This window comes from Hyaena hyaena, unplaced genomic scaffold (assembly GCF_003009895.1).
Source record: "Hyaena hyaena isolate Hyena2069 unplaced genomic scaffold, ASM300989v1 scaffold_967, whole genome shotgun sequence".
In the NCBI taxonomy this organism is placed as follows: Eukaryota; Metazoa; Chordata; class Mammalia; order Carnivora; family Hyaenidae; genus Hyaena; species Hyaena hyaena.
This window is the reverse complement of record NW_024081608.1, coordinates 226,379-254,041: the sequence shown is the minus strand read 5'-3', so window position 1 is coordinate 254,041 and position 27,663 is coordinate 226,379. Positions and strand designations below refer to the sequence as shown.

The window sequence follows — 27,663 nt, the reverse complement described above, 5'->3', positions numbered from 1 at the left end:
TCCCCCCCCCCCCCCCCCCCCCCCCCCCCCCCCCGCCGCCGCGCTTCTGCCCTTCCCGGCTTTCCTTCTCCCTTTGGTGCTTCTCGCTAACCACACAACACGCTTCTCTTCTGGCCTCCTCCCCGGGAAGTGAGCTGCAGAAAAGCAGGATCTGTTCCATCTGTGGGCTCCCTCTGTAGCTGCGGGCCTGGCATACAGCCGGCACTCACGGCGCGCGCCCATGAGGCCCAGCTCCCTGCCGGAGACTCGGGCTCTGGGAAGGGCTGAGCGGGTGTAGCTGGGCCGGCTGGGAGCCTGCCGCCTGAGCACACATCTCCAAAGCCACCTGCTCAGATGCGTCGTGTGCAGGCTCTGACAGCTAAGGCGCTGCCACACCCTGCCCACGGCGCTGTCCCCGAGGGGACCCGTGCCCCCAGCCACCAACATTCCCCAAGCACTGGGCGAGGAAGCCCCCTCCCACGGGGGCTAGGTCGGACCTCAGCTTTGGGGCATCCAGAACAGAGTGAGCTCTGCTACCCCAGAGTCCCCGATCTGCAACCAACATTTCTTCTAGAACTTGCCATCAGTTCCCCAAGCTGCCAGGCAAGGCCGTTTGAAACCAGAGGGTCCATGGGGGTGCAGGGGAGAAGGGGGCAGGGCCAAGGACCACAGATTTCAGTTGCTCCCTGGGGCATTCGCACAAAGCCCCTCCACGCCCACTGGGAACAGCCACGGGGCCTCAGGGCCACAACCCGCATGCACGCCCCTGCCTTCCACATGCAAGCGAGACAAACACAGCACCATGTGCAGGGCACGCAGGACAGCGCGGGGGGGGGGGCGCCCAGCGTGGACCCTCGGTTCCCTGTGCCGAAGGCTCAGCTTTGATGTTTCCAAGCACATGTCAGTGCCGCGCGAGGCAGCAGCAAGTGGCTTTGCAAACGAAACCACCACGAAACACCGTCCTTTGCCGTCGTGTTCGACGGACAGCCAGGTCCCGGGTCCCGCGCCACCGTGGTTTCTCGTGCCGACTCCTAGCCGGGGCCTTGCGTCCCACCGACCCGTGACCGGCAGCTCTCGGTCCAGCCAGCCCCACCCGACAGCCCCGCGCTGGTTCTTGGGGCGGGTCCGGCAGACCCGCAGGGCCACTCACCCTCATGCCCAGCTCGATGTTCTCTCCGCCGTACACCTCCATGCCTGGGTCCAGCAGGCCGATGTCCCCAAAGTACTCCCGGTCCACCACGAACGAGCAGCCAATCATGGCGGGGGTCCTGGGGGGGCGCAGAGACAGTGAGCAGGTCACAGGTGTGCAGTCCCGGGCCCCTGCCTGCCCGGCAGCCGGGAGAGCCCGGGCCCTCCAGGACACAGGCAGGCCCCCCTCGGGGTTGTCTCTCATCCTCCGGAGCCTAGTAAACACCCAGCACAGGCCAAGTCCAAACACTGATTGAAGAACATCAGCAGATGACACAAACCGGTGCTCAACTCAGGCAAGTCAGTGTAGGGAGTCTTAAAGAAATCAGTTTTCTCAGTGAGCTGTTTGGTTGCCCTGAACATCATTTCCCAAGTTTGAGTCACTTGCCAACGTCCTTCATCATTTTGTCCTATCTGCACACTAGTAGTCAGGGCTGCAACAGGCAGTTGCGTAGGTTGTGCACTGCTCCACTCTATGCAACCTCATTGATATCAGACTCTCTAAAAGACACACCTTGAAGTTGTAGAGTGCACCACCTGTGCAGCTGTGGGCCACAGACTGCCATTTGTTCTATTATTTCCGAAATTATTTACAACTACACATTTATAAAAGATCAGTAAGTACTGCCTTGTCTTAAGAAATTGTGTCTGTGAAATCACGCATCTATGTGCTAACTTTATTTTTTCCACTGTGCATTAAAAAACTGTCAGTGTTGTGGGTCCCTGGGAAGGGGCCTCAGGGCACAGGAGACGAAGCGGTGTAGAATCAGAGAAGCACATCACTGTGGAGAGCACTGCACGTTTGCTCCTTCATGCATGCATGCATTCATTCATTCAGTATAGTGAGTGGATACAGTGAGCGTCTCCTAGGCGGTAAGGACAGGAAGACAACGAGAAAATGGATCTGTAGCAACAAGTAGGCACCGTCCAGATGCTGGAAGAAAGCCAGACCTTTCAAGCTTTTTTTTTTTTTTTTTTTTAAATTTTTATTTATTTCTAGGAGAGGGAGAGAGAGAGACAGCGTGAGCAGGGGAGGGTCAGAGAGAGAGAGGGAGTGACAGACTCTGAAACAGGCTCCAGGCTCTGAGCCGGCAGTCAGCACAGAGCCCGACGCGGGGCTCGAACCCACGAACCGCGAGATCATGACCCAAGCGAAAGTCGGACGCTTAAACGACTAAGCCACCCAGGCGCCCCATAAGTCAAGCTTTTGATGAAATATTTTGCCTCTGCTTGTAGGCTGAGCCCTAAGCAGGCCTCCCGTCGTGCCCGGAGGCCCCAGGCCGCTCCCGCGCCCGGATGGAGGCTGCCCCCGCTCTGTTCCTGCCATTCCTGCAGGAATACATTCCTCTTCCGTAAAAACACCACCAAAAACTGGTCTCAATCACAATGTAGAAGAAGCACTTCGGCTCAGTGACTGGGAAGTCAGTTGTCCCAGGATAACAGAGGCATTGAAAACGATTACCCTTTTATTTATGCAAAGATTCAGTTTGTCCTATCATTAGACTCTGGCCACAAATCTAACAATAATAACATTTTAATGCTGCCTTTGACTTTTAATAGCAAGCGTTTGATGGGTTAAGTTACGTTCTCTGACGCGCAGAGTCATTTCTCTTGATTTCTCAACAGCCGCGGAAAATCTCAAATGTTATCTCTGGTGAATCAAAGTGCCAAATTCCCTGCCAAGTCTATTATAACAGGTAATGATTTTTTTATGCTCAGAGTTCCAAAATAAACTTAAAATAAATGCACGAGGTGACAGGGGCAGAATAAGCAGGCGCTGAGTGTATCTGCATGAGAAATTCAGCTGTGATTACAAAACACAGCGAGGCTCAGACGCTTTGGCGGAGGGGCTCTCAGGTTTTGGGGAGACGTCGTGGGGCGTCCTCGCATCGGGGCTGCTCTGCGGCAAGCATGGCTCGTGCCCAGGGACGCCCCTTGGACAGGTAACAGAAGCGCAGGCACACGCGGATGCACGGACACGCGCCTGCAGCAGACACACGGACACACATACACCACACACACTCCTGAGCCACGTAATTCCGCAGCCCCGTACAAAGGGGGGCTAATAAAATGAGGGTCCCAAATGTGCCCTTTGGCCTTCGGAGACCGACAAGGGCCGAGGTGAGCCAGCGCTCGGGCACCGTGGAGAGCACGTGCTCACGGGCACAGCCAGGCACTGAGCACCCTGACGCCAGGCACACGCTCGCTGGGTGAGCACAGGCACCTGGAGAGTGCGCCCTGGGCTGGCCATTGGGCAGTAGTCGCGTGCGGAGCCTCTTGCACACGTTTTGCACTAAACGCAGGAAACGTGATGGTGGCCAGTCTGTGGAGAAACTGGGGGGACTGATCAGCCCTCTTGGAAGAGTCTGAAGCAGTGGCTGGAGAGCCAGCGATGCCCACGTGCTCCGAGAGGTGGTGGGAGCAGGGGGAGCAGTGAGGAGCAGTGAGGAGCAGTGGGGAGCAGGGGGGAGTAAGGGGAGCAGGGGGAGCAGTGGGGAGCAGGGGGAGCAGTGGGGAGCAGGGGGAGCAGGGGGGATAGTGGGGAGCAGGGGAGCAGGGGGAGCAGTGGGGAGCAGGGGAGTAGGGGGAAAGGGGGAGCAGCACAGGTGTGTGCAGCGAGTGCTGGCCCAGTTCTGAGCCCCTGGCAGTGTGGCCCGGGTCACACTGACCACTGCCCTGGCTCAGCCTCTCCGCCTGCACCCCTGCGGTGACCACTGTCGGGAACTGATCTGCACGAAGCTGTGTCGTGGCAGAAAGGAGATCAGCCTGGAGGCCACTGGTGTGGGGGCTGGAGTGAATTCGGGGTCGGACGGGACCCAGCGACCGAGCTGGTGGCCGTGGGGACCACCCAGCACCCTGGCAGCTGCGCTTGGGAGACCAGCAGAGAAATCAGAGAGTAAATGGTTGTGTTCCTCCTCTGCAGCTAGAGAAGCGATTACATGTGTGCAATGACTCACGTCCACATCTGCACACCTGTGTGCCACTGTGCATGTGTGCACAGGTGCATGTATGCTTCTGCATGCGTCTGTGTGTACAGGTGTGTGTGCATACGGATGTGTGTGTGAGTGTATACAGATGTGTGTGTAGCTGTAGGTATCTGTGTACAGGGGCGTGCACAAGTGTATGCGTGTGTGAGCGTGTGCAGCTGTATCTGCATGTGGGTGTGTGCATGTGTGAATGTGAGTATGGGTGTGCAGGTGTGGATGTGTGTGTGCCCCTGTGCAGGTGTGTGCGCATTGTGTGTGTAGGTGTGTGCGTGTGCGGGAGTGTGTGCAGCCAGAAATGTGTATCTGTCACTGTGTGTGGATGTGTGTGTGCACCAGTGTGTGTGCAGGCATGGATGTGTGTGCATGTGCATGTAGGTGTGTGTGCAGCTGTAGCTGTGTGCATGTGTGCAGGTGTGGATATGTGTGTGTGTGCCCCTGTGCAGGTGTGTGTGCAGGTGTGTGCGCGTCTCTGTGCAGGTGTGGATGTGTGTGTGTGCACCCCTGTGCAGGTGTGTGCGCAGGTGTGTGTGTGTGTGCGCGCGCGCCCCTGTGCAGGTGTGTGCGCAGGTGTGTATGTGTGTGTGCGTGCCCCTGCGCAGGTGTGTGTGCAGGTATGGATATGTGTGTGCACACCCCTGCACAGGTGTGGATATGTGTGTGTGCACCCCTGTGCAGGTGTGGATATGTGTGTGCATGCCCCTGTGTAGGTGTGTGTGCAGGGGTGTGTGCAGGTGTGGATGTGTGTGCGCATAGCCCACATTGTGTATCTGTGTGCAGGTGTGTGTGCAGGTGTGGCTATGTGTGCGTGCGCCCCTGTGCAGGTGCATGCACGTGCAGCTGTGTGTGTGCACAGCCCACAGCGTGTATCTGTGTGCAGGTGTGTGTGCAGGTGTGGATATGTGTGCGTACGCCCCTGTGCAGCTGTGTGTGCGTGCAGCCCACAGTGTGTATCTGTGTGCAGGTGTGTGTGCGTGCAGCCCAGTGTGTATCTGTGTGCAGGTGGGTGTGCATGACTCGGGCCCTCGCCCCCACGGCCCTGCCTGGGGGAGGGGTGGGGCGCTGCGTGCGGCACCTCAGCCTGACCCAGCGCTCCCTCCTGCAGCTTTTCCTCCGGCTCCTGGCGCTGGAAGCCGTCCGTCGCCCGCAGGGCCCTCGCTGTCCCCCCCCCCCCGACACAACGCTGGGGCTCTGGATGGGTCCTGGGGAGGGGAGCCCCCGCCCCGCGCAGGGGAGCGTGGCCTGGGACGCGGGCGGGCTCCGGCACTGGGGCGTGTGCACAAGGAGGCCCGCACTCCCCCAGAAATCCAAGCCTTACGATTTCCATTCCTTCTGTCTTCCTTGAGCTTCGAGTGTAACGAAGGGCAAGAGAATCTCCTAAAGTAAATCTTCAAATGGCAGCCGCTCGGGGCGCTGAGTAACTTCCCAGCACGGCCTCGGGCGTGGATGTGCCAGCTGCGTCCTTCGGAAGGGCAGCGGCTCTTCCCGCCAGGACGCGGGAGGAGAGACCCGCGGAGCGTGTCGCCCCCGGGAATCGGGCTCTCCGGTCCGCGGTGAGGAGGGGTGAGGAGCGCCTTCTGCAGGGAGCCGGCCGCCAAGCGGGAGGGGCCCAAGGGCGTCCTCCCAGTGAGGACAAGGACAAGGGAACAAGGAGCTCAGGGGGCTCACGGTGGGCTCAGCCCGTCCCCCACCGCTCGGGCCTCGCCTGCAGCCGCACCTGCGGGCGCCGGGGGTCCGTGTCCCCGCGTGCTCACCTTCCGTGGACCTGTACGCCAGTGCGTGAGTCCAGTCATTCGATTCAGGGGGTAACCCGGGACCCTCGGTCAGCGACCTGAGCCTGGCCCCTGACAGCCAGAGAACATCACCCCGGGTCCCCAGGAATTGGTGCCAGTTCAGAGCCGGTGCCCAGCACCCCCAGAGAGCCGGTCATTTCTCCTCTCCTGACGGCGCCTCCTGGACCGTCCTGTGGCCACGTCACACGGTGTGGCCGCTTCCGTGTCTGGTGTCTCTGGCTCCGCCCAGCGATCGAGTTCCACTGGCGTTTGTCCCGTTCACTCCGGGAAGCGATCGGGCACCTGGGCGGCCGCCAGCGGCTTTACCTGCCACACCTGACATCTGGGGCATTTCCGTCCCTGAGAACGACGCCCCTGGCGTACGCGCCCGCGAGTCTCTGCGTGGATACAGGTTCTCGTTCCTTCCAGGGGGATGGCAAGGGAGCCGGGTGTGAAGCAGGAAGCGATTTTCACCTTCGTGGAGAGCCGCCAGTCTCCCGAGGTTTCGCCAACTGGTTCTGCCCCCAGCCTCGCACGGGCGTCCCCACGGCCGTGCCCTCCCCGTGCCCAGCCGGCACCTCCTCTCGTCCTCGCTTCCCCCCCTGACAGGCCCGGGGTCTCCGTGAACGTGCTGGCCACACCCACCTCCTTTTGTGTAGAATCCGTTTAGTGTTCACCTGTTTTTTTATCTGGAGTTTGACATGAGGGTTTTCAGAAGCTCTCAGGTGACGCTAGCCAGGCGCCAAGTTTGACACGACACAGTCTGGCCAGAAAATCCTGCTGCTGTGCAGCCCGGGCATCCAGAGGCTGCCGGACCTTGGGGCCTCTGACTCCTAACACGTGCAACGCTAGGCTCTTCTGCCCCTAACCAGGGGGACCTAGAGCATTCTGCACGAAGAAAAGTAACTTTCAAGCTGCTGTTCCTGGCTCCCGGCGAGCCCGTCGGTCGGCTTCTACACACGGACGGTTCTGCGCCCCAGAGCCCCAGCTCCCGCCCCGTCCAGCTCCCAGGAGCGTCGAGGGCCCGCCTCTGAGAGGCGGCCGTGGGGACAGAGCCAGGCCGCGAGGGGGCGGCTGCTTGGGCATCTGGGGTCCCTCGGGATAGAGCACCCCCCCACCCCCGGCTCCATGCTGGCCATGCGGTTTCCCCGAGTCAGGGAGGTGTGGGCTCGGGCCGGGCCGTTCACCCCCGCGTCCGCTGACTTCACCACTGGGCGTGCCGGCTGCGCAGGGGTGTGGGCATCTCCGACGGCTCTTTGCCCGCACAGGGTGCGTGCCTGGAAGCCCCCACTAGACCTTCCTGAGGGAACGAAAGCTTTCAAAGGCATGACGACACAGGGTCTAGGTCCCTCCACACACAGTGACCTGTTTCAGCAGGATTTCGGCAGGGACCCGCCAGCTTGCACAGACGGGAGGAGGGATGGTTTCCAGCCCCTGAAATCTCAGACCCCTGCGGGAGGGCTGCAGGCTCCGGGGGTCAGCAGGTCCTGAGATGCACATTCGTCCCAGGAACCAGGGCCCGTGACTGCGCCCCCAGGGCCTGACCACGACGTGCGGATTCCCAGGGCTCAGCAGCCCCCAGGCGATGCTGGAAACATGAGCAGGGGGCGGAGGGACTGGGGGTGATGGGGAGCGGGGGACTGTGGCCGCGGGAGGCCCACGCCCATCCAGACGGGGCCCCTTCCCAGCTCCGGCCAATGGTCACCTCGCGAGAGTGTGAGCTTTCCCACCTCCCAAAAGGTGCTGGATTTGTGCATTTTTGTGTAAAAATCCGTTTTCACGTCTGGGACCCGACTCGAATACATGCGTGCACTTGAAGATAACTATGGCGTCTCTGTCTGCAGAGACTGTGGTTCTGTGCGCGGCCGCTCTGCCCGCCTCCCTCTGTCTCCCTGCTTCTCCGGCGCTGGTGCCCCGTCCTCCGTCCGTGTCTGCTTCTCCTCCACTGGCCCCTCCTCTCTGCTCATCTGCTCCATCTCCCTCTTCCGTCTCCACCTGACCCAGTCCCCACTGGGGCCCCCGAGTCCCCAGAGTCCTTCCTGGAACATCCCCCCGGCCTTGCAAACCCCCAGCAGCCCCTGCACCCCCAGCACCCCCTGCACCCCCCATCACTCCCTGAACCCTCCCAGCAGCCTCTGCACCTCCAGAGGCCCCTGCACGCCCCCCAGCCTGCACCCCCCAGCCACTGCACCCCCCAGTGGCCTTTGCACACCTCCGTGGCCCCTGCACCCACCCGCAGCAGCCCCTGCACCCCGTGGCCCGGACCCGGCTCACCTGATGGGCGCCGCCTCGTCGCCGCGGTCCAGCCAGTCCTGGGGGGGGATGATGTACATGCACCAGAGGCCCCAGTTGTAGCCGTGGGCCGCGCTGGCGTACTGCTGCACCTCGAACGTGTCGTACTTGATGTTGTCGATGGCCGGCAGCACGATGCGCCTGCGGTCCTCCTGGATCCGGGTGAGTGCGGGCTCCGCCCTGCAGGGAGGCACGTGCCTGTGAGGAGGGGCACGGGAGCGGGGACCCCCATCCGGTGCCCCAGCGAGGGGCCGAGGCCCACAAGCAGGGTGATGTCGGTGACCACCCGCCAGCCGAGCCCGGGTGTGAAGGCCTCCTCGCCATGAACCCCCGGGGGTCATCGGGCTGCAGACCTGCCCCACCTAGGGCCCCGCCCTCCCCGCAGCCAACCACTGACACTAAGGACATAACCACCATTTGGGCCCAGGCTGTGACACCCCTGAAGGGCAGCTGGGTCTGCCACTGGCCGGCCTCACAGCTCAGCCACTTCCTCCCTCCTTCCCTGCTCTTGTGGAAGATACATTCACTCACAAACATTACCTGGAAGACCAAGTAGTGGCCACGCCCTGTTCGAACAAAGGAATACACTCATAAGCTTAAAAATAAACCCAGGCCTCAGGGAACTGGTGGTGGAGCGGCAGAGGTTGCCGGGTACCGTAGCGCAGTAGGCAGCCTACACACCAGTATGTGGCTGCCCGGATGAGGCTGGAGGCCGGGCGTTAACGTGGAAGGAGATGCATGTTAGACGGCGACAAGTATGTGCGAAGGACAGCAAGGCAAGGGTGACCTGGAGTCACAGTTTTAAATAGGGCGGCTACGGGGCGTCTGGGTGGCTCAGTCAGTTAAGTGTCTGACTTTCGCTCAGGTCATGATCTCGCGGTTCGTGGGTTCAGGCCCCGCGTCGGGCTCTGTGCTGACTGCGAGCTCAGAGCCTGGAGCCTGTTTCAGTCTGTGACTCCCTCTCTCTCTGACCCTCCCCTGCTCACACTGTCTCTCTCTCTCTCTCCTAGAAATAAAAAACATTTAAAAATAAATAAATAAATAAAAAGGACGGCTGCATAGGTTGCCCTGGGCAACGACCAGAGGGAGGTGGGGGGGGCGGTGAGTGTTGGGGGATGGGCGAGGGCACAGCCAGCGCTGAGGCCCCGGGATGTGTGCCTGGGGAACAGGCGGGAGGCTGGGCTGGAGAAGTGGGGGCAGCACAGGTGGTGAACCCAGAGAGCAGGGGGACCGGGGCTCTCGGGTGACCTCTCTGGGCAGCAGCGCAAGCTGCGGGCTCCGGGCAGGGATCCCCACAGAAGCAGGCTCCGCCCTTGGAGGTGACCTGTCCCCGCGAGGATGAGACGCCAGCAGAGCCTAGCCTGAGCTGTGGTCCCGCTGTGGTCGTGGGCGGCCCGAGGCCGGGGGCCAGGCCGGTGCCCTTGGGAGGGTCGGGAGGGCCCAGTGTGAGTCGTCTGGTCCCACCTGGCAACAGGTGGCATGTGGCCTTCTTCCCACCCTTCTGACGGGGAGCCTGGAGTTGACTAACGAGGAAGACTAATTAATTACTGTCAGCAAAGTGCCTCAGAGAAGCAAAGCCCTCTGCAAATGTCACGTCTGCTAATAAGGCAGGATCTGTGTGGAGGCGACCGTGGCCGGGTGGGGGGTACTATTTGCAGATGGATAACTGGGCTTTCGGTTGTGGAAATTAAAGTCACACCGGTTTAAAGTTGCGTTAGATGTGACAGACTCCTGGCGCTCCCAAATGGCTTCCCAGTGCCCGTGGGAGCTTACGATGCAGTGGAGGGAGGAACGGCCACCGGGGTTGGCTGTGCAGTCCACAGCCTACACAACACTGTGGAACGACCCTGGGTGGAGGTGGAAATGATGGTCATTGACGGTAGAAGGTGATTATGCATCACGGGAGAAGGGCTGTCTCATGAGGGCGGCAGAGCAGAGAGAAATGGGGGCCAGGAGGCCAAGTCCAGCAGAAGAGACTTACGTTTATGTCAAACAGGGTCAGAACTGACCTGGGCCACAAATGCGTGGTCCTGGGGCAGCTGCGCTGCTCCGGGAGAAGGGAAAGGAAGAAGGCTCGCTTGTCTACGGGACACCGAGCCTCTGCTCCAAGCACAAGCTTGGAGACCCTGGCACACGAGACCCTCCTAGACAGCTGGGGACCCAGGGACCACGCACCACAGGGCTCGTGCAGCCGAACAGCACAGACTCGGGACTGCGTCCGCCCTGCGGTCCTCAGTCAGCACATCCACCGCCGAACCTTCCTTTCCCTCCCATGGAATCCCAGTGAATATCTTATGCTGGCTTTGCAAAGTTTAAAAATATGCATTGGGAGATTTGATATAAAAATTGTGAGTTTTATGGGGCGCCTGGGTGGCTCAGTCAGTAAAGGTTCTGACTCTTGATTTTGGCTCAGGGCATCATCTCATGGTTCATGAGTTCAAGCCCCATGTCAGGCTCTGTGCTGACAGTGTAGAGCCTGCTTGGGATTCTCTCTCCCTCTCTCTCTCTGCCCCTCGTCTGCTTGCAAAATAAGTAATTAAAATAAACTTTAAAAAAATCTTGAGTTTTACTTTTTATTCAAATGGGCAACCTGGCCACTCTGGGCTGACTTGTCCCTGCAGCTCAGTGGCCCTTTTCACTGCAGACCCACCCACTGAGGGTTTAACCCACGGTCCTGAGAACAGAGCATCCTGGATGACCTGGGTGGCCCTGAGTCCAATGACAGGGGCCCTCCAACGAAACAGAACAGAGACACACGCTGGGTGTGAGGGCAGGCAGAGGCCAGGGGACAAGGAAGGACCCTCCCCTGGTGCCTCCCGGCCATGTGGCACCTTGTGTCCCAGAATTTAGAGAGTAGTTTCTGCTGTTTTGAGCTGCCGGGGTTGTGGTCATTGTTTTGGCACCCCCAGGTCACTGACACTCGGGGTCACCTCTCCCTCTGCCCACAGGCCACTCCTGACACACACGCTCTTTTGTCAAGGGTCCCGTCACCTCCCAGGCAAGTACTGATCTGATGCAGCCTGGAGTCTGTTGCCCGCAGGGACTTCCACAGTCTGGCAACAATCCCCACGCCCCGTCGCCGCTCGAGAGTGCACCCATGCTCATTCCCAACACCGCGCTCGGGGATGCACCCCACGCGCCCTCCCAACACCGCGCTCAAGGACCAGGAGACAAGCGTGCGTTGCCTTCCCCGCCCAGCTCACCCGTGTTGTCAAGTTGGACTTCTGGCCCTGACTCTTATTCCCTGACCTAGAACATGCCCCCTCCCCCAGCTACCATAAGGTCCTCGCTCATCTGTGCAGGGCCCAGCTGTCAGACAAGTTAAGGAAACAGCCGGCACTTTCCAGAAAACTCTGAAGCACATCCCGCTGTCGGCCAAGACACCCACCGTGAGGACGTCAGCGTGCCACCTGCCTCAGGACAGCAAGGTGTGGACCGCCCCTGGGCCCCCTGGCTGTGGGCAGTTTGCGGGACAACTGACGCCATTCTTAAGGCATCGCTGGCTGCCTCAGAGCTGGAGAAGCTGTCAGGAGAGCCAGGCTCCGTGCCTCGCTCGCAGAGCGCCCCCGAGTCCCACCCGGAGGCCGCAGGCCGCACGGACCTGCACTTCCTGCTGGCCCACGGGGGCTGTGGGGGCTGCTGGCCTGGAGGCCCCTCTGGGCATCAGGCCTGCAGGGCAAGCACAGGTCCGGGCCCAGAGCCCAGCCTTCCCACTGGGGTGCTGGGTGCGGGGGTCGCACGTCTGAGTCACCCTGCACATCTGACCCTGCCAGTCCCTGGCGGCGTCCCCTGCAGGCGTCTGGATTAGAGGCGCACCTCACCCCCACACGGTGGACGGGAGGGCTCCACGGGGGATGAGAAACTGCTTCCAACTCGTGCCCCACGGCTTGGGCAGCTGGTAGCGGATGGCACGTGCCCACAGCAAGTGCCCCAAGGCCGTGTGTGCTCCCTGGCCTGGGCCCACACCCGCACGCTGGCCGGTCCAATCCCTCTGGAAGCAAGGTGAGGGCGTGGACCAGTCCTCACCTACAGGCACCCCGGGGTGTGCGCCCCACAGACGCCTTCCAGCCCAGGGAGCTGACCCTGACGCCCAGGGCCCCAGGGGCACCTGCAGGGACCCCCTAAAGCCAGCGCCCCCCTGTGCCCCGCCCTTACCAGCCGGTGCCGAACTCCACGTGGGCATCGAAGAAGCCAACCACGGGGGCTGTGGCCGCCTTCCAGCCCTGCAGCCGTGCCCGGATCAAGCCTTCCCGCCGGCTGTTGCGGACAATCTTCACCAGGCCCGGGTACCTCCTGGTGACGTACTGGTCCAGACTGGCCTTGAGCTCTGCTGCAGGGACGTGGAGACGGCTCGGCACACCTGCACCTCGGGGGCCCCCGGGGTCACCCCAGGTCGGCGCGGGCAGGCTGGGCCGCTGTGTGCCCCGGGCCGTATTTCATTACCATTGAAGAGGGCCTGCCAATGGCAGGTGGTGATTCAAGGGGCTGGGGAGGCCACAGAGCCACGAGACCCCACCCCACATGGCTGGCACTCCCGAAGGGGGGCAATAAACAGAGAACAACCAAACAGGATGGAATCACTCAGCTTTGAGAGGGAGGAAGTCCACGGACGGATGGATGGACGGACCGCACAGTGGGGTCCATCCACACCGTGGAATATTCCGCCGTGGCCAGAGGGAAATGCTGCGCCCGCTACGACATGCAGGAGCCCTAGCACAGGACACTCCGTGAAATAAGGCAGACAAAACAGGACAAACCCTGGGTGACCCCACTTCTCCAAGCCCTCCAGAGTCGCCACGTTCATAGAGGCGGAGGGTGGGGAGGGGGCGCCAGGCAAGAGGGGAGTGGAGGCGTAAGCGGGCAGTGGGGACAGGGCTCCAGTGTGGGAAGATGGAATGTTCCGGAGACGGATGGTAGGGATGGCCGCACAACAGCGTGGGTGTGCTTCCTGCTTCTGAGCTGTGCACTTGCTCTTTAGATGGTTACTTTTATAAGAACTTCAGATCGATAAGTTATTAAAAAATTGATGAAGGCACAGATAGAAAACAGGAGTCAACTTGAGGAAACTCCCAAAAGCAACAAGCAGAAGCACCTGTGGAGGGTGAGGGCCGCCAGGAGAAGGGGGGTCCACCCCCCACGCCTGGCCCCAGAAAACACCTGTCCCCCACATCACCGGCTCTGCGGGACCCCCTAGGGAGGACAGCCAGTCTGTCCCAGCAATAGCCTCCCGCCCCATCCCGCCCCGGGAGGCTCGGGAGCCACATCCCCCAAATGTCCTCCACCCCCCTTCCTCCGCAGAGCAGAGGAGAGGCCACCATGACCAGCCCACAGGGACCTCAGTCTAGGGGCCGCCTGTGGTGAGCTCAGCCTCCTCGCTCTGCTCCCTCTGGGGAACCTCTGGACCCCTGGCGGGGGCTCTGAGCCCCCATGCCGGGTGGGTGTGGGAGGCGGGCGGGCACCGCACCCGTGAGCACCAGCCCTGCTCCCCCAGCGGACCCTCGCTGGAGCGCCTGCCTCTGCACTAGCAAGAAGCAGGGGTGTGGTCGGCATAGAGCTGAACTCAGCCTGTGGGGCTTTTCTGGACGTCTGCAGGAGTGTAGAGAGCCCCCACGTTCAAGTCCACCCAGAACCTGAGAACAGGACCTTATTTGGAAAAAGGATCTGTGTAGATCTTGAGATAAAATCTTCCTGGATTTAGTACGGCCCTAATGTAATGACACCCGTCCTCAGAAGAGGAGAGGCACCCTGCAGGGAGCCACGTAAAGAGCAGGTAGAGGTGGGAGGGATGCGTGAAGGCCCCAGGGTCCCGGGAGCCAGGAGTGGGGAGGGCAGGAGGGGAGGATGCTGGCCCGGCCTCCCGGGAGTGTGGCCCGAGCTCCTGCATGCCATCAGCATGGTGCCCACTCACCACTGTCACTGTTGTCGTCCACCAGGATGACCTCCTTGAGGAGCCGTGAGGGTGTGCGGTTGACCACGCTGTGCACAGAGCGCAGGATGACAGAGAGGGCCTCATTGACAAAGATGAACACCACGGAGATCTGGGGCAGGTCGGTGGCGTGTGTCATCTGTCTGCACCTGCGGGAGACACGGTTCACAGGCATCGGTGAGCGTGGGGCGTGCAGGAAGTGGCCCGTGCCCCCTCGGCGGTTCTAAATCTTACACCCAGCGAAAGAGCAATGTCAAGGCTGCAAGGCGGAACGCCCAGCCTCTGAACGACGTCCATCAGAAGGCATGTGTGCAGCTCCGAGCCTCAGCCCTGCACCGGGGTGTGGCTCTGGGTGATGGGCTGCCGGGGAGCAAACGTCAGCTGAGGGCTGTTGCCGTGGACGAGGGGTCTGCAGGGACGCCTCGCCGGGGCTGAAGGTAGCAGCCTCAGCCAAGCGTGAGGGCGGAATAGCACAGCGGGCACGCGAGGCTGCCCTGAGCGTCTGGTCTCAGAGGCTGGGGTGGGGTGGGGTCAGGGTCCCAGGGACAGCGAGCAATGTCTGCTTCTTCAGTGTAACCGGGTGATGCACGTTTACTGATAAATAGGAATGTGGTGAAACGGTCAAAACTCCGGTGACAGAAAGAAAGAGAAAACAAAGGTAAAGTAAATGCAAAGATAAACATGGAAGGAAGCCAGTCAAGTACATGTGCCGCCGTGACACGTGTAAATACACCCAATGTCTCCTTAGGATGGCAGAAGCCATGGATTAAGGTGGACACACTCACACACACACACACACACACACGCCCAGGCTTGCACTCACACTCCACACACACACATGCTTCCATGCCCACACTTATACTCCACACACACATTCCCACGCCCAGGCTTACATTCACACTCCACACACACACATGCTCTCACACATGCTTACACACTCCATAAACTCACACTCCACACATGCATGCTCTCATACCCACGTTCACATACACTGCACATTCTCACACACCTGCTCTCATGCCCACACTCACACTGTACAACACACTCTTACACATGCTCTCATACCAATGCTCACCCTCACTCACATGCTGCACACTCACATAGTCACACTCACACACACTCCACACACTCCCACAACTCCTCTCCTAGGCAGTAAGTGCAGCTGGGGTTTGAACCCCAGCCATCAGCCCCTCCTGGGCTGGATGTGGCCCCAGCGCAGGGTGGAGGGCTCCAGCGAGCCCCTCCTAGTGCATGGGTGGAGGGACTGAGCTGTCTGTCAACACCACGCGCACACGGCCACAGATGCATAGCTGGGGGGTTTCATCACTCAGAAAATGCCATCTGACAAGACTTCACCCCACTTTTCCCTGGAGGAGTAAGGTTGGAATGCACAATTTTTATGAACTTGCACAGTGTGTACAACAGAAAGAACAGCTGAGGGCGGAAATTCATCCTGAGGGTGACGGCCAGGGGCAGGAGGCAGTGGGAACGAAGGCGGGCAGTGGGCTGAGTGGCGGCCTTCCCGCGCCTGCTCCCACCCAATCACTGTGCTCCTGTATGGTCTCCCCAGCCTGTCTGCAGTTCGGGGTCCCCTTCCGAACGCAGGCTCCTTCACTGCCACAGCCCAAGCCCACGGAGCTGGGCCCACACACATGAGCCCCTTAGCACACATTTGTGAACAAGTGGACACACTGCTCACAGGCCCCAAAGTGTGAGCACCCCCGCCGTCCTCACCCCGTCCCACGTGGGGGGGGAGCTGGGGTTGCTTTCTCTGACTGTGCAGGGAACTCTTGGAGGGCCACTGGGTCACGTGCAGCTGTCCTAAGGACTGGCTCTCGCGCCCACAGTCCAGGAGCGGGGGCTGGGGGCCGGAGGCCCAGGGCCCACAGGACAGGGGAGGGTCTCCACCCCCCCACCCCCGCTGTGGCGTGCTGTGGACCAGGCACCCAGGGAGGAGCCCTGACCAACCCTGTGGTGAGTTCAGCTCTGCCTTGTCAACTTGGCCATGTAACAAACACCGCAAACTGGGTGGTCTAAACCCCAGGTGTGTGCTCCTCACCATCTGAAGGCGGGGGTCCAGGTCCAGGTGTGGGGGAGGGGGTCCAGGTGCAGGTGTGTGTGGGGGGGGTGTCCTTGTGTGGCAGGGCTGGCTCCTCCCAGGCCTCCCCGGGGCTGCAGACCGCCTCCCTGTCTGTCCTCAGTGGTCGAGCCCCGTGTGCGTCCTGCTGTGCTCTCTGGGGGATCTCAGTTGCCCGGGGCAGGCCCGCCGGGTCACCCCACTTCCCCGCGTCACCTCTGCAGAGTGTTGCCTCCACACACGGTCACATTCCGTGGTGCTGGGGGTCAGGGCTCCCCCGTGGGTTTGGGGGACACAGTTCAGCCCACAAAAGACCCTAAAGATGGGGAGGAACCAGCCATGTGAGCACTGGGGGACCCGGAGCCCGCAGGTGGGCGCGCTGGGCGTGAGGAGAGCCAGGGGCTGTGCGGGTGCGGCGGGATGCGGGGGCGGCGTGCCCCCGCCTCGGCGGACACAGCGCCCCTTTCCGCCCCCCGCAGCGCCGGCCGGGATTCCAGGGCGTTGTGACGGCGTGCGGGGCAGCGGGCGCTGGATGTTCCTCTGCTGGCACTGGGGGCGCAGGATGTTGGTGGCCCCCGCGAGGTGCCTGTTCTCCGCGACCCTCCACGTGACGTGGACATTCCTGCCAGGGGCCCGCTCTTCCTGTGCGTGCGGACGGCAGCCACTCACCCGAGGGCCACGCCGCCTTCCCGGGACGGAGACCGTCCTTCGCAAGCTCAGGCTCTGCAGGTTCCTGAAACGCCCACGGGGCTCGGGGGCTGCGGCCACTCCGGGGCGAGCACGGCCTCCCAGGAAAGCGGGCGACAGAACCTTCCGGACACGCTCTCCATTCTCTGCGGGGCAGGCACCTCCGGCGGAAACAACGTGAGGGATGGAAAATCAACCAAACTGGCCGAAGGGGATTCGCCGGCTCGCCTCCGCGACAAGTCCGGGGCGTTGTGGGCTCGGCCGGGGGCTCCGGGGACGCGGTGGGACCCCGACGCCCCTCCTCGGTCGCACACCCGCCCCTGCGCGTCCGCCGCGCGGGGGGAGGGTCTTTCTCCAGGACGCGCGGGAAGGCCTCCCACGTCCCCTCCGCTGATTGGGGGCCGTGCCCGTGCTTGGACCAATCGCTGTGGCCCGCGGAAATGGGGCGCTTTGATTGGCTGACACTTGGCACGTCATTTCCGGAGTCCCAGAGTCGGGAAAGGGGTCTGGCGGAGACCACGTGCCGAGCTGGGAGCGGGTCCCACGGAAGACGGAGGCCCCGCGCTCTCCTCCTGCGCTCCCGCCGCTGTGCCCACGGCTTGTTCGTGGGCTTCCACGCGGAAGGGTCTTCCCTGTGGTTGTGGGCTGAAAGGTGCCGCGCTCCTCCGCAAAGGAGCCCACGAATATGATCTTTGGAAACAGGGACTTCGCCGACGCTTATGTTACGGGTCTCACGGTGAGGACATGCTGCGCTTCGGGTGGACCCGACTCCAGTGACAGGTGCCCATGAAGAGAAAGGCAGAGGGAGGTCTGTGCCGGGGCCGAGTCGCTGCCGGATCTCCACAAGGCCTGAGCGCGCACCTCCATGGGGAGGCCTGTGCTCGCAGCCAAGCTTCTTCCGCCAATGGGGCGGCGGGAGGGGGCGGCGGACACACACAGTCCGTCACCTTCGCCTCTGATGGGGCAACCCGGGAACGAGGAGCGCTGGAGCAGCGTCGTGAGTGGGCACGACTCTGCCCTGAAGAGCAGGGAGGGGCAGGGCACACGGCCAGGGTCAGACCTCGTCTCTGCTCAAAACCGGCTGATCAAAGAGAGCAGGGTGCGTGCCCCAGGGGCTGTGAAGCGAAACCGCTGCGTGGAACACATGGGAGAGACAGGAGGTAGGTGGCGGGGGCGGCACAGGGAGCCGCGTGCGTGTCGGGACAATGCCCCAGGCCAGGGCAGCGCACCCCCGAGTTTCTGGCCGATGAAGCAGGCCGGCGCTCTCAGCTCAGGGCTGGACGGCCTGGACACACATGGCTGGGCTGGGTCGGTTCTCTGGATAATTTAGGTGCACTCTGTGTAATGAACTTACTTCTGGCCGCCTGAAGTGCACAGTGGACCCCCTGAGCCATGGCATCCACCAGGTAATCTCTCCATCTTTCCATCCCTGCCACAGAAACCGTGGTCTGGGAGAAATTCTTCATGCATAGGGAGGTTCCTCCTTGAGATTCTTTTCACTTCCTTCTTCCAGCCAGAATAAGTCCCACTTGGGGACTAGAGAATCGACAGGTCATATCTGTTATAGGATCTCGTGCTGTCCAGACGGCCTTTGTAAAAATAGTCCATTGATTGTGGTCCCGACAATTGTAAAACGTGGGATAGATTTAATTCAGAGCCTGGCAAACACTGACACTTCTAACCCTGGGTGTGACAGAAACTGAGCTGGCTTCACCTCCTGTGCGTGGGCTGTCCCCTCCCTGAGCCCAGGACCACCCACGTGTGTCTGTGAGTGGCTGTAAGACGGCTGGGGGGGACATGGCTGTGGTGACATGGCTGGGGGACAGCCAGGGACACGGGAGTGTTGTAAACAGATGGACACTGACTTCTGTGTCTGTGCACTTTTGGAGATGTGGTCCGGGGTGCCCAGAGGCTGGCGTGTGAGCGGCCAGTCCCTTCTGCCTTGTCGCTGTGCCAAGCGTGGGGTGGTCACCAAGCCTGCCTGAGAGGCAGCTCCAGCTCCGTCCGCAGGTGCAGGGAAGGAGGGGGGTCACGCCCTGCCCAGCAGGCACACCTCCCCCACGTCCACATGTGTCCCAGTGGCCAGGCGGTGACCTCTTAGCCACAGCCAGGACCCCACAAGCAAGAAATGGGCTTGGGCCCAGCCAAATGTGGGGCTCTGTTCGGGAGGGGAAAGGAGAGAGGACATGGCTGGGGCTGATGGTGATGCTGCCCCGGCCCCGCCACGCGTGGGAACGGTGGGCCCCGTGCCCGGAGTCTTCTGAGGGGCGCAAGCCTCACCCCCTGACGGCGTGGGAAGACCAGGTCGTCTCGGGGCCTCCTCTGCGTCTGCGCTGGAGGTGTCATTGCGACAGCAAGGCGGGGCAAGCCCACCAGGCCCATCCTGCCTCCCCCGGCCCCCTCCCAGGCTTCCAGGGTGGGGTGTGGCCGTGCCCGCCCGCTGTGCACCCCTACGGGCAGCGCAGGCTGGGTGGGGGCTCAGGCACTGCGTGCACTCAAAGCTGGGCCCCTGTCACGGCCCCACAAGGACGCAGGCAGGACACCGTGGGCCTGATCTCCGTCCAGGGACTCGAGGGGGCACCCAGACTGTCCCGGGCCCTGCGGTTCCACAGGACAGAGGCGGCTGCTCACCGTGGCTGGACGTTTACATTAGTCCTTCCAGAGCACAGGGCGTCCCCCGGGGCCACCTTCCAGGCGGGGTGACGCCGCCTCCCCCACTGCGCTCACCTACACTTACAAGTCCCAACGGTTGCAAAGTTGCAAACATACGCAGCTTGCAAGTTGTTTGAATTAAAAACGTGCAATGTATGCGGCTCATGCTGGCGCAGCACAAATCTGCATGAAAATAGTCTCTTTTACACACAACGTGATCCCTTCCCCACAGAAAACAAAGCCTGCGAAGACACTGAGCTGAGCACACAGAAAGCGCTGTCATCAAGCACAGGCTGGCGGGGCGGCTAGTGAAGCAATAAAACCCGTGTCTGCCACGCGCTGGACAACAGGAGAGTTACCACGCCCTCTTCCGGGAGGGGGGGGGCTGCGGCTCCGGGTCCTCGCCTGTGTCACCCGGGGGACAGGCCACACGTCACCAAGGCAGGTAGCCCACACACCCCGCTCCTTCCACCCATTGCAGAGTTCTCGTTGCTTCGGGACTGCACGGCGGAGCCATGGCTCAGGGACCCTGCCACGGGCGATTCCCCGGGTGGCCCGGTGGCTGTCATGTGCTTCTGCTCTCCACGCCCAAACCCCGTCTCTTTTTCTAGCTGAACCCAGTTTGAGATGGATTTTCTGTCACTGGCGATTGAAGGGGTCCTGACCGGGTGCCGGGCCGAACACTTACCATGTACACAGTGTGGGGCTGGCTTCCCTGAGCTGCGGGGTGCCACGGCGGGCGGGGCCCGGCCCGGCCCGGCCCAGCGGCGTCTCACTGCCGCCCCATCTCAACAAGTCTCCGTCCACAGGAGCCGGGCTTTCTCGGCACAGGCTTCGTCCTAACCCTGCCCTCAGCCAGCACACAGACAGCCCGAGCTCGGGGTCCCCGCTCTGTGGGGGCAGGGAGAGTGCCACCTGCTAGCCCCTCAGCTGAATCCTCGGCCAGCCCAGCACCTGAGACCAGGGTGTCCCCACAATCCTGAGAGGCCGGAGACTGGACAAACCAAACGGCACAGGAGTAGAGAGGAGTAGACGAGTGTCCCGCCCTCACAGTTGATAGGGCAGACGGACAGACAGCCAGGACCCCTGAGGAGGGGTCCGCAGGGACTTTTGAGAAAGTTTCCTCTGTTGCTGAACAGAGACAAGACGTGGGAACATGTTTGTTCTAGCGCTTGGGGAAGTTGGCCGGTGAGGATGTGATACCGGGAGCTGCTGCAGCCATGTTGTAACCATGCGGGGAGGAGCCCGACATTCTGGATGTGGCAGAGCAGAGAGCTGGGGAGAGCCTGGGTCCCCGAGGCTGTCAGCTGCTGCCAGTCGAGCCACTGTGGACCTGCCTGCAGACTCGTGATGTGAGGACAGGGGTCTCATCACGGTGCAGCCACTTCTGGCTGAGTTGTTGGGTTTCTCATCTAAAACTCTTGTCATCGACAGGGAATACCCACTCTCTCTAGGGGGACCCCACTCCTCCATGGAGTGTCATCCAGCCAGTGCACCCCAAACACTGTCACGCATGGTCTGAAACAGGTGCTGTGGCCACCCTGCTCTCTCTGCAGGGACAGCCACACTGCAGCCGCCTCCCACCCACAGAGCACGGCGAAGTGACACCAGTGCTCCTGAGCAGAGTCACAAAGAGCAGGAAGCCTTCATTCTCAGGGTGAGCTACCACAGTGGCACTCTCACCGCCACACGTGGGCACCCTGCTGGACCGCTGGTGGCCAGCACGCACGTGCGCGACAATCCCCAGGTGCTGCCAGCCCAGCCACGGAGCCCCCCGCCTCTGCAGGATGCCCACCAGAGCCCCGAAGGTCCCGCTCAGGGAGGCCGTCCCGCGTGCCCCGTCCAATTCCAGCCTCTGAGCCCAGGAATGTGAATGTAGCAAAAGTGGGGAATCCGCTAGGCAGATAAGCGCCGGGGACCCAGTGTGAGGGTTAGCGTGAGCGTGGCCAGTCACCGCCGCCAGAGGGGACGGGCTTTGTGCCTCGGGGGCCAGGGCTGTGACTCCACACCCCCTCCCAGAGCCGGAGAGGCAGGAAATCCTCAACTCAGAGACGTTTCGGAGAGGATTTATAAACCCGCAGAGGAGCGGGGGTGGTTATGAGGCTCTTGAAAGCCTCTTCCGAGGTCTTGGTGTGAACGCGCGGCAGGCGCGACCCGGCCAGCCTCACAGGAAATGGGGCCGCAGCAGCGACACTAATGGAAATTGATGGGGACGCCCTCTGTGCCGCTGGAGAAATAACCGCAGGATGGAGAGGGAATGAAGTGCTGCGTCCCTCCCGGGGAGCAGCAGGCTTCGCCTCCTGACGTGCGGACACACATCCGTCTCCTGCCGGAGGCGCAGTGCACACTGTGGGAGCTCCATGAGCCTTGGGGACCCAGATGCACCATCTCCGGGGCCTGTGACCTCCAGCCCCCCAGTGTCTCCCTCGGACATCCCCAGGGTCTCTGACCTGCCAGGGGCCAGCTCAGCACGGAGGTCTTCTGTCGCCAGCCCTGCAGCCCTGTGGGGCCTCTGAGGACGGACCCTGGCCGGCGAAGGGGCAAGCGAAACCCTAGGAGGCTTTACAGCCACCCTGCAGTGTGGACGGGCTCTGCCGCTGAGCCAACAAATCCCCAGCCGTGGGAGTCGAGGGGTGGGAGCCTCCGCTGTCCCCCTCTGGCTGCAGCAGGTTCGAGCCACCCCCTGCCCAACCTCACCGGGGACCCCTGCCCTCCCCACAGACATCTCTTTGGCAGGCAGGGACCAAGGGCCCAGGGTGGGCAGAAGGGAAGCGCGTCTCCTTCGAGAACTGACTGCCTGGTCAGGACGCTTCCTGGCCTGAGGTTCCGCGCTCCCCATGAGGCGAGAGACCAGGCGCCTCCGCCTGCAAACAAGCCGCTCCTCTGCCCGCGTGCTTCCAGGACGACGCCCCGGTTTGTCCAGCTCCTTGCCTGAGACCCCTGCCCCCTCCCACAGACCCTGGACCCCGGAGGTATCAGAGGAGCTGGGACCGGGCGCCAGGTACCCGGGCTCCATGCACTAAACCCCACTTATCAGAGCCGACGGCCAGGCTGCTCACAGCCGAGACAGTTAATATGCACGAAGCCTCTGCACACGCGTAGCAGGGACATCACTGCACACGGTGTAGGACAAGCTTGGGCACGGCCGCTCATTTTTACGATCCTGTTTAATTCGTATTTGCCAGACTCCCTTTTATCATCCCGTGGGCCAGTCTTAATAATCAAGATCTATGTTATGTGCTTTGTGGCATAATTAAAGCTGCTGCTTAATTAGAAAAGCTACCTACCTCCAGACAAAGGGAAATCAATAATCTATCTAATGGGAGAGTGAGTGAGAGCTTTGGTTTGCGAGTAGACGGAACTATTAGTGGGGGCGGGTACACATGCACACTCATGCACACATGTGAGCACACACAAATACATAAGTGCATGTACATGTGCACAGGCACACACGCACACACAAATACATAAGTGCATGCACACACGTGTGAACACACATGTACACAGGCACTCATGCATGCACGTGTGTGAACACATAAACAAGTGCACACACACGCACGCGCCACATGTAGACACATGTGCACATGCACACTGAACACACAAATACATGTACACATATGCACAAGGCACACATGCGTGCACACATATGAATACACAAATGCATGTGTGCATGTACACACATGTATACATGCGCACATGCACACACCCCATGCAGACACATGTGCACATGCACACACAAATACATATGACACCCAAAGGCACACACACGAACACATTCATGCATGTACACAAGCATACACTGGCACACACCCACACATTAACACACGTACACAGGCACACGTGGACAGACATTAACATATACATGCATGTACACAGGCACATGTGCAGAGACAAATGTGTGCCCATTAACATACACACATGTAACACGCATGCACACGCAGGCACACATGGGTAGGCACAGGTACACACACTCCCACACCCCATGTGTGATGACAGGCTGCTCCCGTCAGAATCCCACAGCAAGGCCATTTCTCATTGGGCCGTTGGACGGATGGGCTCCATGCGGCGCAACGCCGTTTAGGGAATCAAACTCTGGAAGCTGAAAATGGGCATAGACGGGATTGCATCCGTGTGCTTAGTCACTCGGTCACCCGTAGATGTTTGGTGAGGGCCTCCTGGGCACCACGTATGGCTCCTGACGTGTGGCCACATGGAAGGCTCCCGCAAACAGCCACTAGCATCACAAACCCAGAGCCCAACACTCTGCAACGGCCCATCCCGGCCTACCTCCCGTGGGCGCGTCAGTGCGTGACTACCCCCAACCCCACCCCTTGTCACAGCATCTGCCACCTGATTTCCTGTCGGGGCTCCTGGGAGGCCTCTGCTGGTGGGCCTGGGCCGGGGGGCTGCACGTGGGCCTTCACAGGGGCTGAAATGGGACCGCGGGTGCTGCAGCGTGTCCGGCCCTGGCTGGCATGTCTCTGAGTGCTCGCAGGCCTGGCCCCGGGGCGCACCGAGCCAACCACTGTTGGGCTTCAGGACAGGTGACTGCTTATATCACGGCTGGCGGGCCAGCGCCAGTGCGGGGGTGGGGGGGGCGGGGGCCGGGGTGGAAGCCGGAAGCCCCCTCCTCACCTCTGCCCTCCTCCAAGGGACGACCAGCCAGTCTCAGGGAGCAGGACACAGATCCCACTCTGGAGGCGGGGGAGGGGCAGATTCGAGAAGAGAGTTTGCCTTCCATTTTTGGGAAACGCAATGTGCCACACTGGGCTCCGTGGATAAGGTAAGACCCGGGGGGGATGCTTGCCACACCACAGGGTCCGGCAGACTGGCCCACGGCCGATGCGGATACTGACCTTTCCTGCCTCAGTTTCCTCATCTGTAAAGCGTGGGCAGAGCCAGTCCTCAAAGCCCTCCCACGGGGCAGCACCAGCAGCTCACCTGTCTTACATAAGCCCCAGGGACACGAGGGGGGCCCACGCTCACTGAGCCACACAAGGGCGCAAGTCTCCCCCTGGACACTGGGGCCGTGTTCTAAGCCAAGGGCGCACCAGAGCTGCCGCTGCCCGTGAGTAACCCCCACGACGCCATCCACCGGGGGAAGGCAGCAGGTCCGGAAAGGCCAAGAGCCTGGCGGACAGGAAGGGCTCAGAAGCGCCTCTTTCCGGTTCGTCACGCACACCTGCGTGAGGGAGCTGGCCTGTGCGCGTCGCCATCACAAAGCCTCCTCTTTTCTTTTGGGAAAGAAATGGATATAAATAAACATGTAAGAAAATGAAACCCACACTCTATCTCAGGGAGGCAGGGAGCTGTGCCCTTATAATTGGAGTTTCCGTAAAGTCGGGTTTCCATCAATTAGGGTGTCTTGTAAATGTCGGCCCCTGACGTCTTCTTCTGCAGCGTGAGGCTGACAGGGAGCTGATCACTCCTGTCAGTTTTTATTTTGGCGAACGGAGCCTTCCTACAGGGGGGGGCCTCTGCCACTCAGGGAAGGCGGGTGGGTCTCAGTCCTCAAGGGAAACCCAGAGGAGCATCTGAGGCTCAGGCAAATCCCAGCAGAGGGAGAGCAAAGCGCTCTGAGGACTCCAGGGTGTGCGGTGATGTGCCAGATGGGGCAGGGAGAGCCCTTTCAGCTTGAAGAAGCAGGAAACACAATTCAAATTGATTAAGCAAAAGATTTACAAACGTATATGTGTGTATATGCTAATTTACTACAGAGCCTAGAGGACTTTTCATCTGTTTACAATGTATTGCAATGTCAGCTTCAGGAACAGCTGGATCCAGGCACCCCTACTATAGCACCGGAACCTGATTTCTCCCCGCCTCCCAGCTCTGCAGCGTCCTGTGCTGGATTTTCCCTCAGGTTTCACGGGTGGGTTGTGGGAACTCTAAGCTTTCCCTTCATGATATAAGACAGTGTAGCTCCCCAGGTTCCCATTATTGCCGGTTTACTTTGATTGAAAGGCCTGATTTTTTTCCCAATGACCCGGGGTAATTCCACGGTGCACTCTGATTGGACAGGTCCAGACCATGTGACAGCCCCGAGCTAGTCGATGTGGTGGTGGGCACAATGCTTTAATCACCTTAATCCCGAGTCTCCGATCTGCCCAGCAGCTGGAACAGAAAGTTCCCACGGGTTCCCACGTGGGGAGGGGGAGCTGGTGCCCAGAGAAAGAGAACGCGATTCCAGTTCCAGAGGCAGATGGCGCATCTGTCACACACACTCCCATCTGTTGTACGACTGCAGTGCCCAGACGCTGGATGGTGCAGCGGGGCCACGGGGAGAGCCCTCTTCCAGCCCAGGGCTGGCCACAGCAGGACAGGGGCCGGTGGCCTGGACCCGCGGGCTGGAGGCCATCGCCTCCTTTATGGCCACAACTGCTATCAGATGAAGATGAGGACGCAGACAGGGACACGTGCCACCTCTTACTGTTTCCGGGTCTCTAGTGGCTGGAAGCCCCCAGGGCTCCGAGTGTAGGGTGGGGGCCACTCCTACCACAAGCACACAAAAGGCCTGGCGCTTGCCAGCTCCCGGGAGGTGACTTCTGAGCCCTTGGGACATCCTGCCTGACAACAGTGTCACTGCTTCCGTGGGGGGGCGGGATGCCTATGCTGCAGACTGATTCGCGCTGAGCCCGGAGCCACAGCTTCCGCCAGACCTCCGGGGGCTGGGGACTGAGGTCTCCGGCCAACGAAACCCCAGACACCAGGGCTCGAGAGAGGCCCCTGTTGTAATTCTTCACATGTGCGGCCACTCGTCATCGCTGGGAAAATTAAGTCCTGCCTGTGTGACGCCCTGGGAGGGGCAGCTGGAAACTCCCACCCCCCGCCCGCCCCTGCTCTCCATGAGGTTATTCTGTCCTTTAACAAACCGCCTCAGGGGCATAACAGCCTCGCTGAGTCCCTTCAGTGAGTTACTGAGCCTGGGGTGGCTTTGGGGGTCGCTTGAGAGGCACCGAGTGCCCACCTCAGAGCCAAGAACAGCGCCCAAGTCCAGCAGCAGTGACCGGCAACTGATTTAGGTCCTGCTCCAAAGGTCAGGGCACGCTGGGGGCCGCTCAGAACTACCACGCACACTCACGCATGGGCACACTCACACAGACACCCACATGCATGCACACACGTGCACACTCACTCACACGCATACCCTTAGAGCAGATTGGGGACGTCCCAAACCCGAGTCACTCAAGCCCGTGTCTGTGACTGTCACATCTAGATGTCACTGTGTCTATTTTACACTTAATTGCATTTTTTACTCAAAGAAAGACTCTATTCCGTCTCACAGAAGGAAAGCCGGCCTTACCATGCTGAACGGGACCCTTGAAAACAAAACAGTGTTCTCACCTGCGGCTGCGGTTGAGGCCGCGGGAGCGCGCGCCCCGGGCCTCCGCGCTGCGGGGGCGCCCAGCCAAGGGGGGACCGCTCTGGGGTGAAGTCACAAGGGAAGAGGGGAGCCGGGCAGGGAGCTGTCGCCGCGCGGCTCCGGGAGCAGGCCGTGCCCTGGGTCCTTTCGGACCACAGCCGCAGGTGAGGGCCCTGCACGCCCGCCCAGCCGGCGCAGATGGGTGCGCACTCCCGACAGCCAGCGCGCGCCCGCACGGGAGACCCGCTCACCCTCGGTCCGGGGGTCCGGGGGCGCTCCGAACAGCGACAGGGGCTGGCGGGGTAAGATCCTGCTGCGCGGCCTCGCGGCCCGCCTGGAGGCCGCCTCCGTGGTCCCTGAATCCGAGGCCGCCCCACCACACGCCGTGCGTGCCCCACCTGTGACCACGCCCAACACGCACCTGCCCGGCCCGCCCCCCGCCTCGCTCCAGGGGCTTCCGCGACCCACTTCCCACACCAGAGCCTCTGAAACAGTCCAGAAAGGCCGCCCCCGCCCCCTTCCGTGCGGTTTGCTCCAGGGCCCAGGCCTTGCCCAACACCAGGACCCCCCCAGGCCCCGCCCACCACCGCCTCTCCCTCCCCCTCAGCGCCCCTCCCCCCCGCCCCGGCCCCGCCCCGGCCCCGCCCATCACCAGGACACACCCCCGCCCCACCCACCACCGCATCTCCCTCCCCCCTCAGCGCCCCCCCCCGCCCCGGCCCCGCCCATCACCAGGACACACC

At 61.4% G+C, this 27,663-nt stretch overlaps 1 protein-coding gene across 8 annotated transcripts in view; it reads right to left on the bottom strand.

Moving 5' to 3' along the window:
• The window catches only part of GALNT9 (polypeptide N-acetylgalactosaminyltransferase 9), a 73,523-nt gene that overhangs the window by 17,516 nt on the left and 28,344 nt on the right, over positions 1-27,663 (bottom strand). For 3 of the 8 annotated variants that reach the window (XM_039221303.1, XM_039221305.1, XM_039221311.1), the window contains 4 exons: positions 14,124-14,290; positions 12,371-12,545; positions 8,198-8,395; positions 1,130-1,247 (listed from right to left, as the gene is read on the bottom strand). In XM_039221303.1, the coding sequence (XP_039077234.1) occupies positions 1,130-1,247; positions 8,198-8,395; positions 12,371-12,545; positions 14,124-14,290 (658 nt within the window). Of the gene's footprint in view, positions 1-1,129; positions 1,248-8,197; positions 8,396-12,370; positions 12,546-14,123; positions 14,291-14,375; positions 14,437-16,200; positions 16,677-16,887; positions 17,182-27,663 lie in introns of those variants that run through there. The other 5 variants (XM_039221308.1, XM_039221307.1, XM_039221309.1 and 2 more) reach the window with 5 other exon arrangements.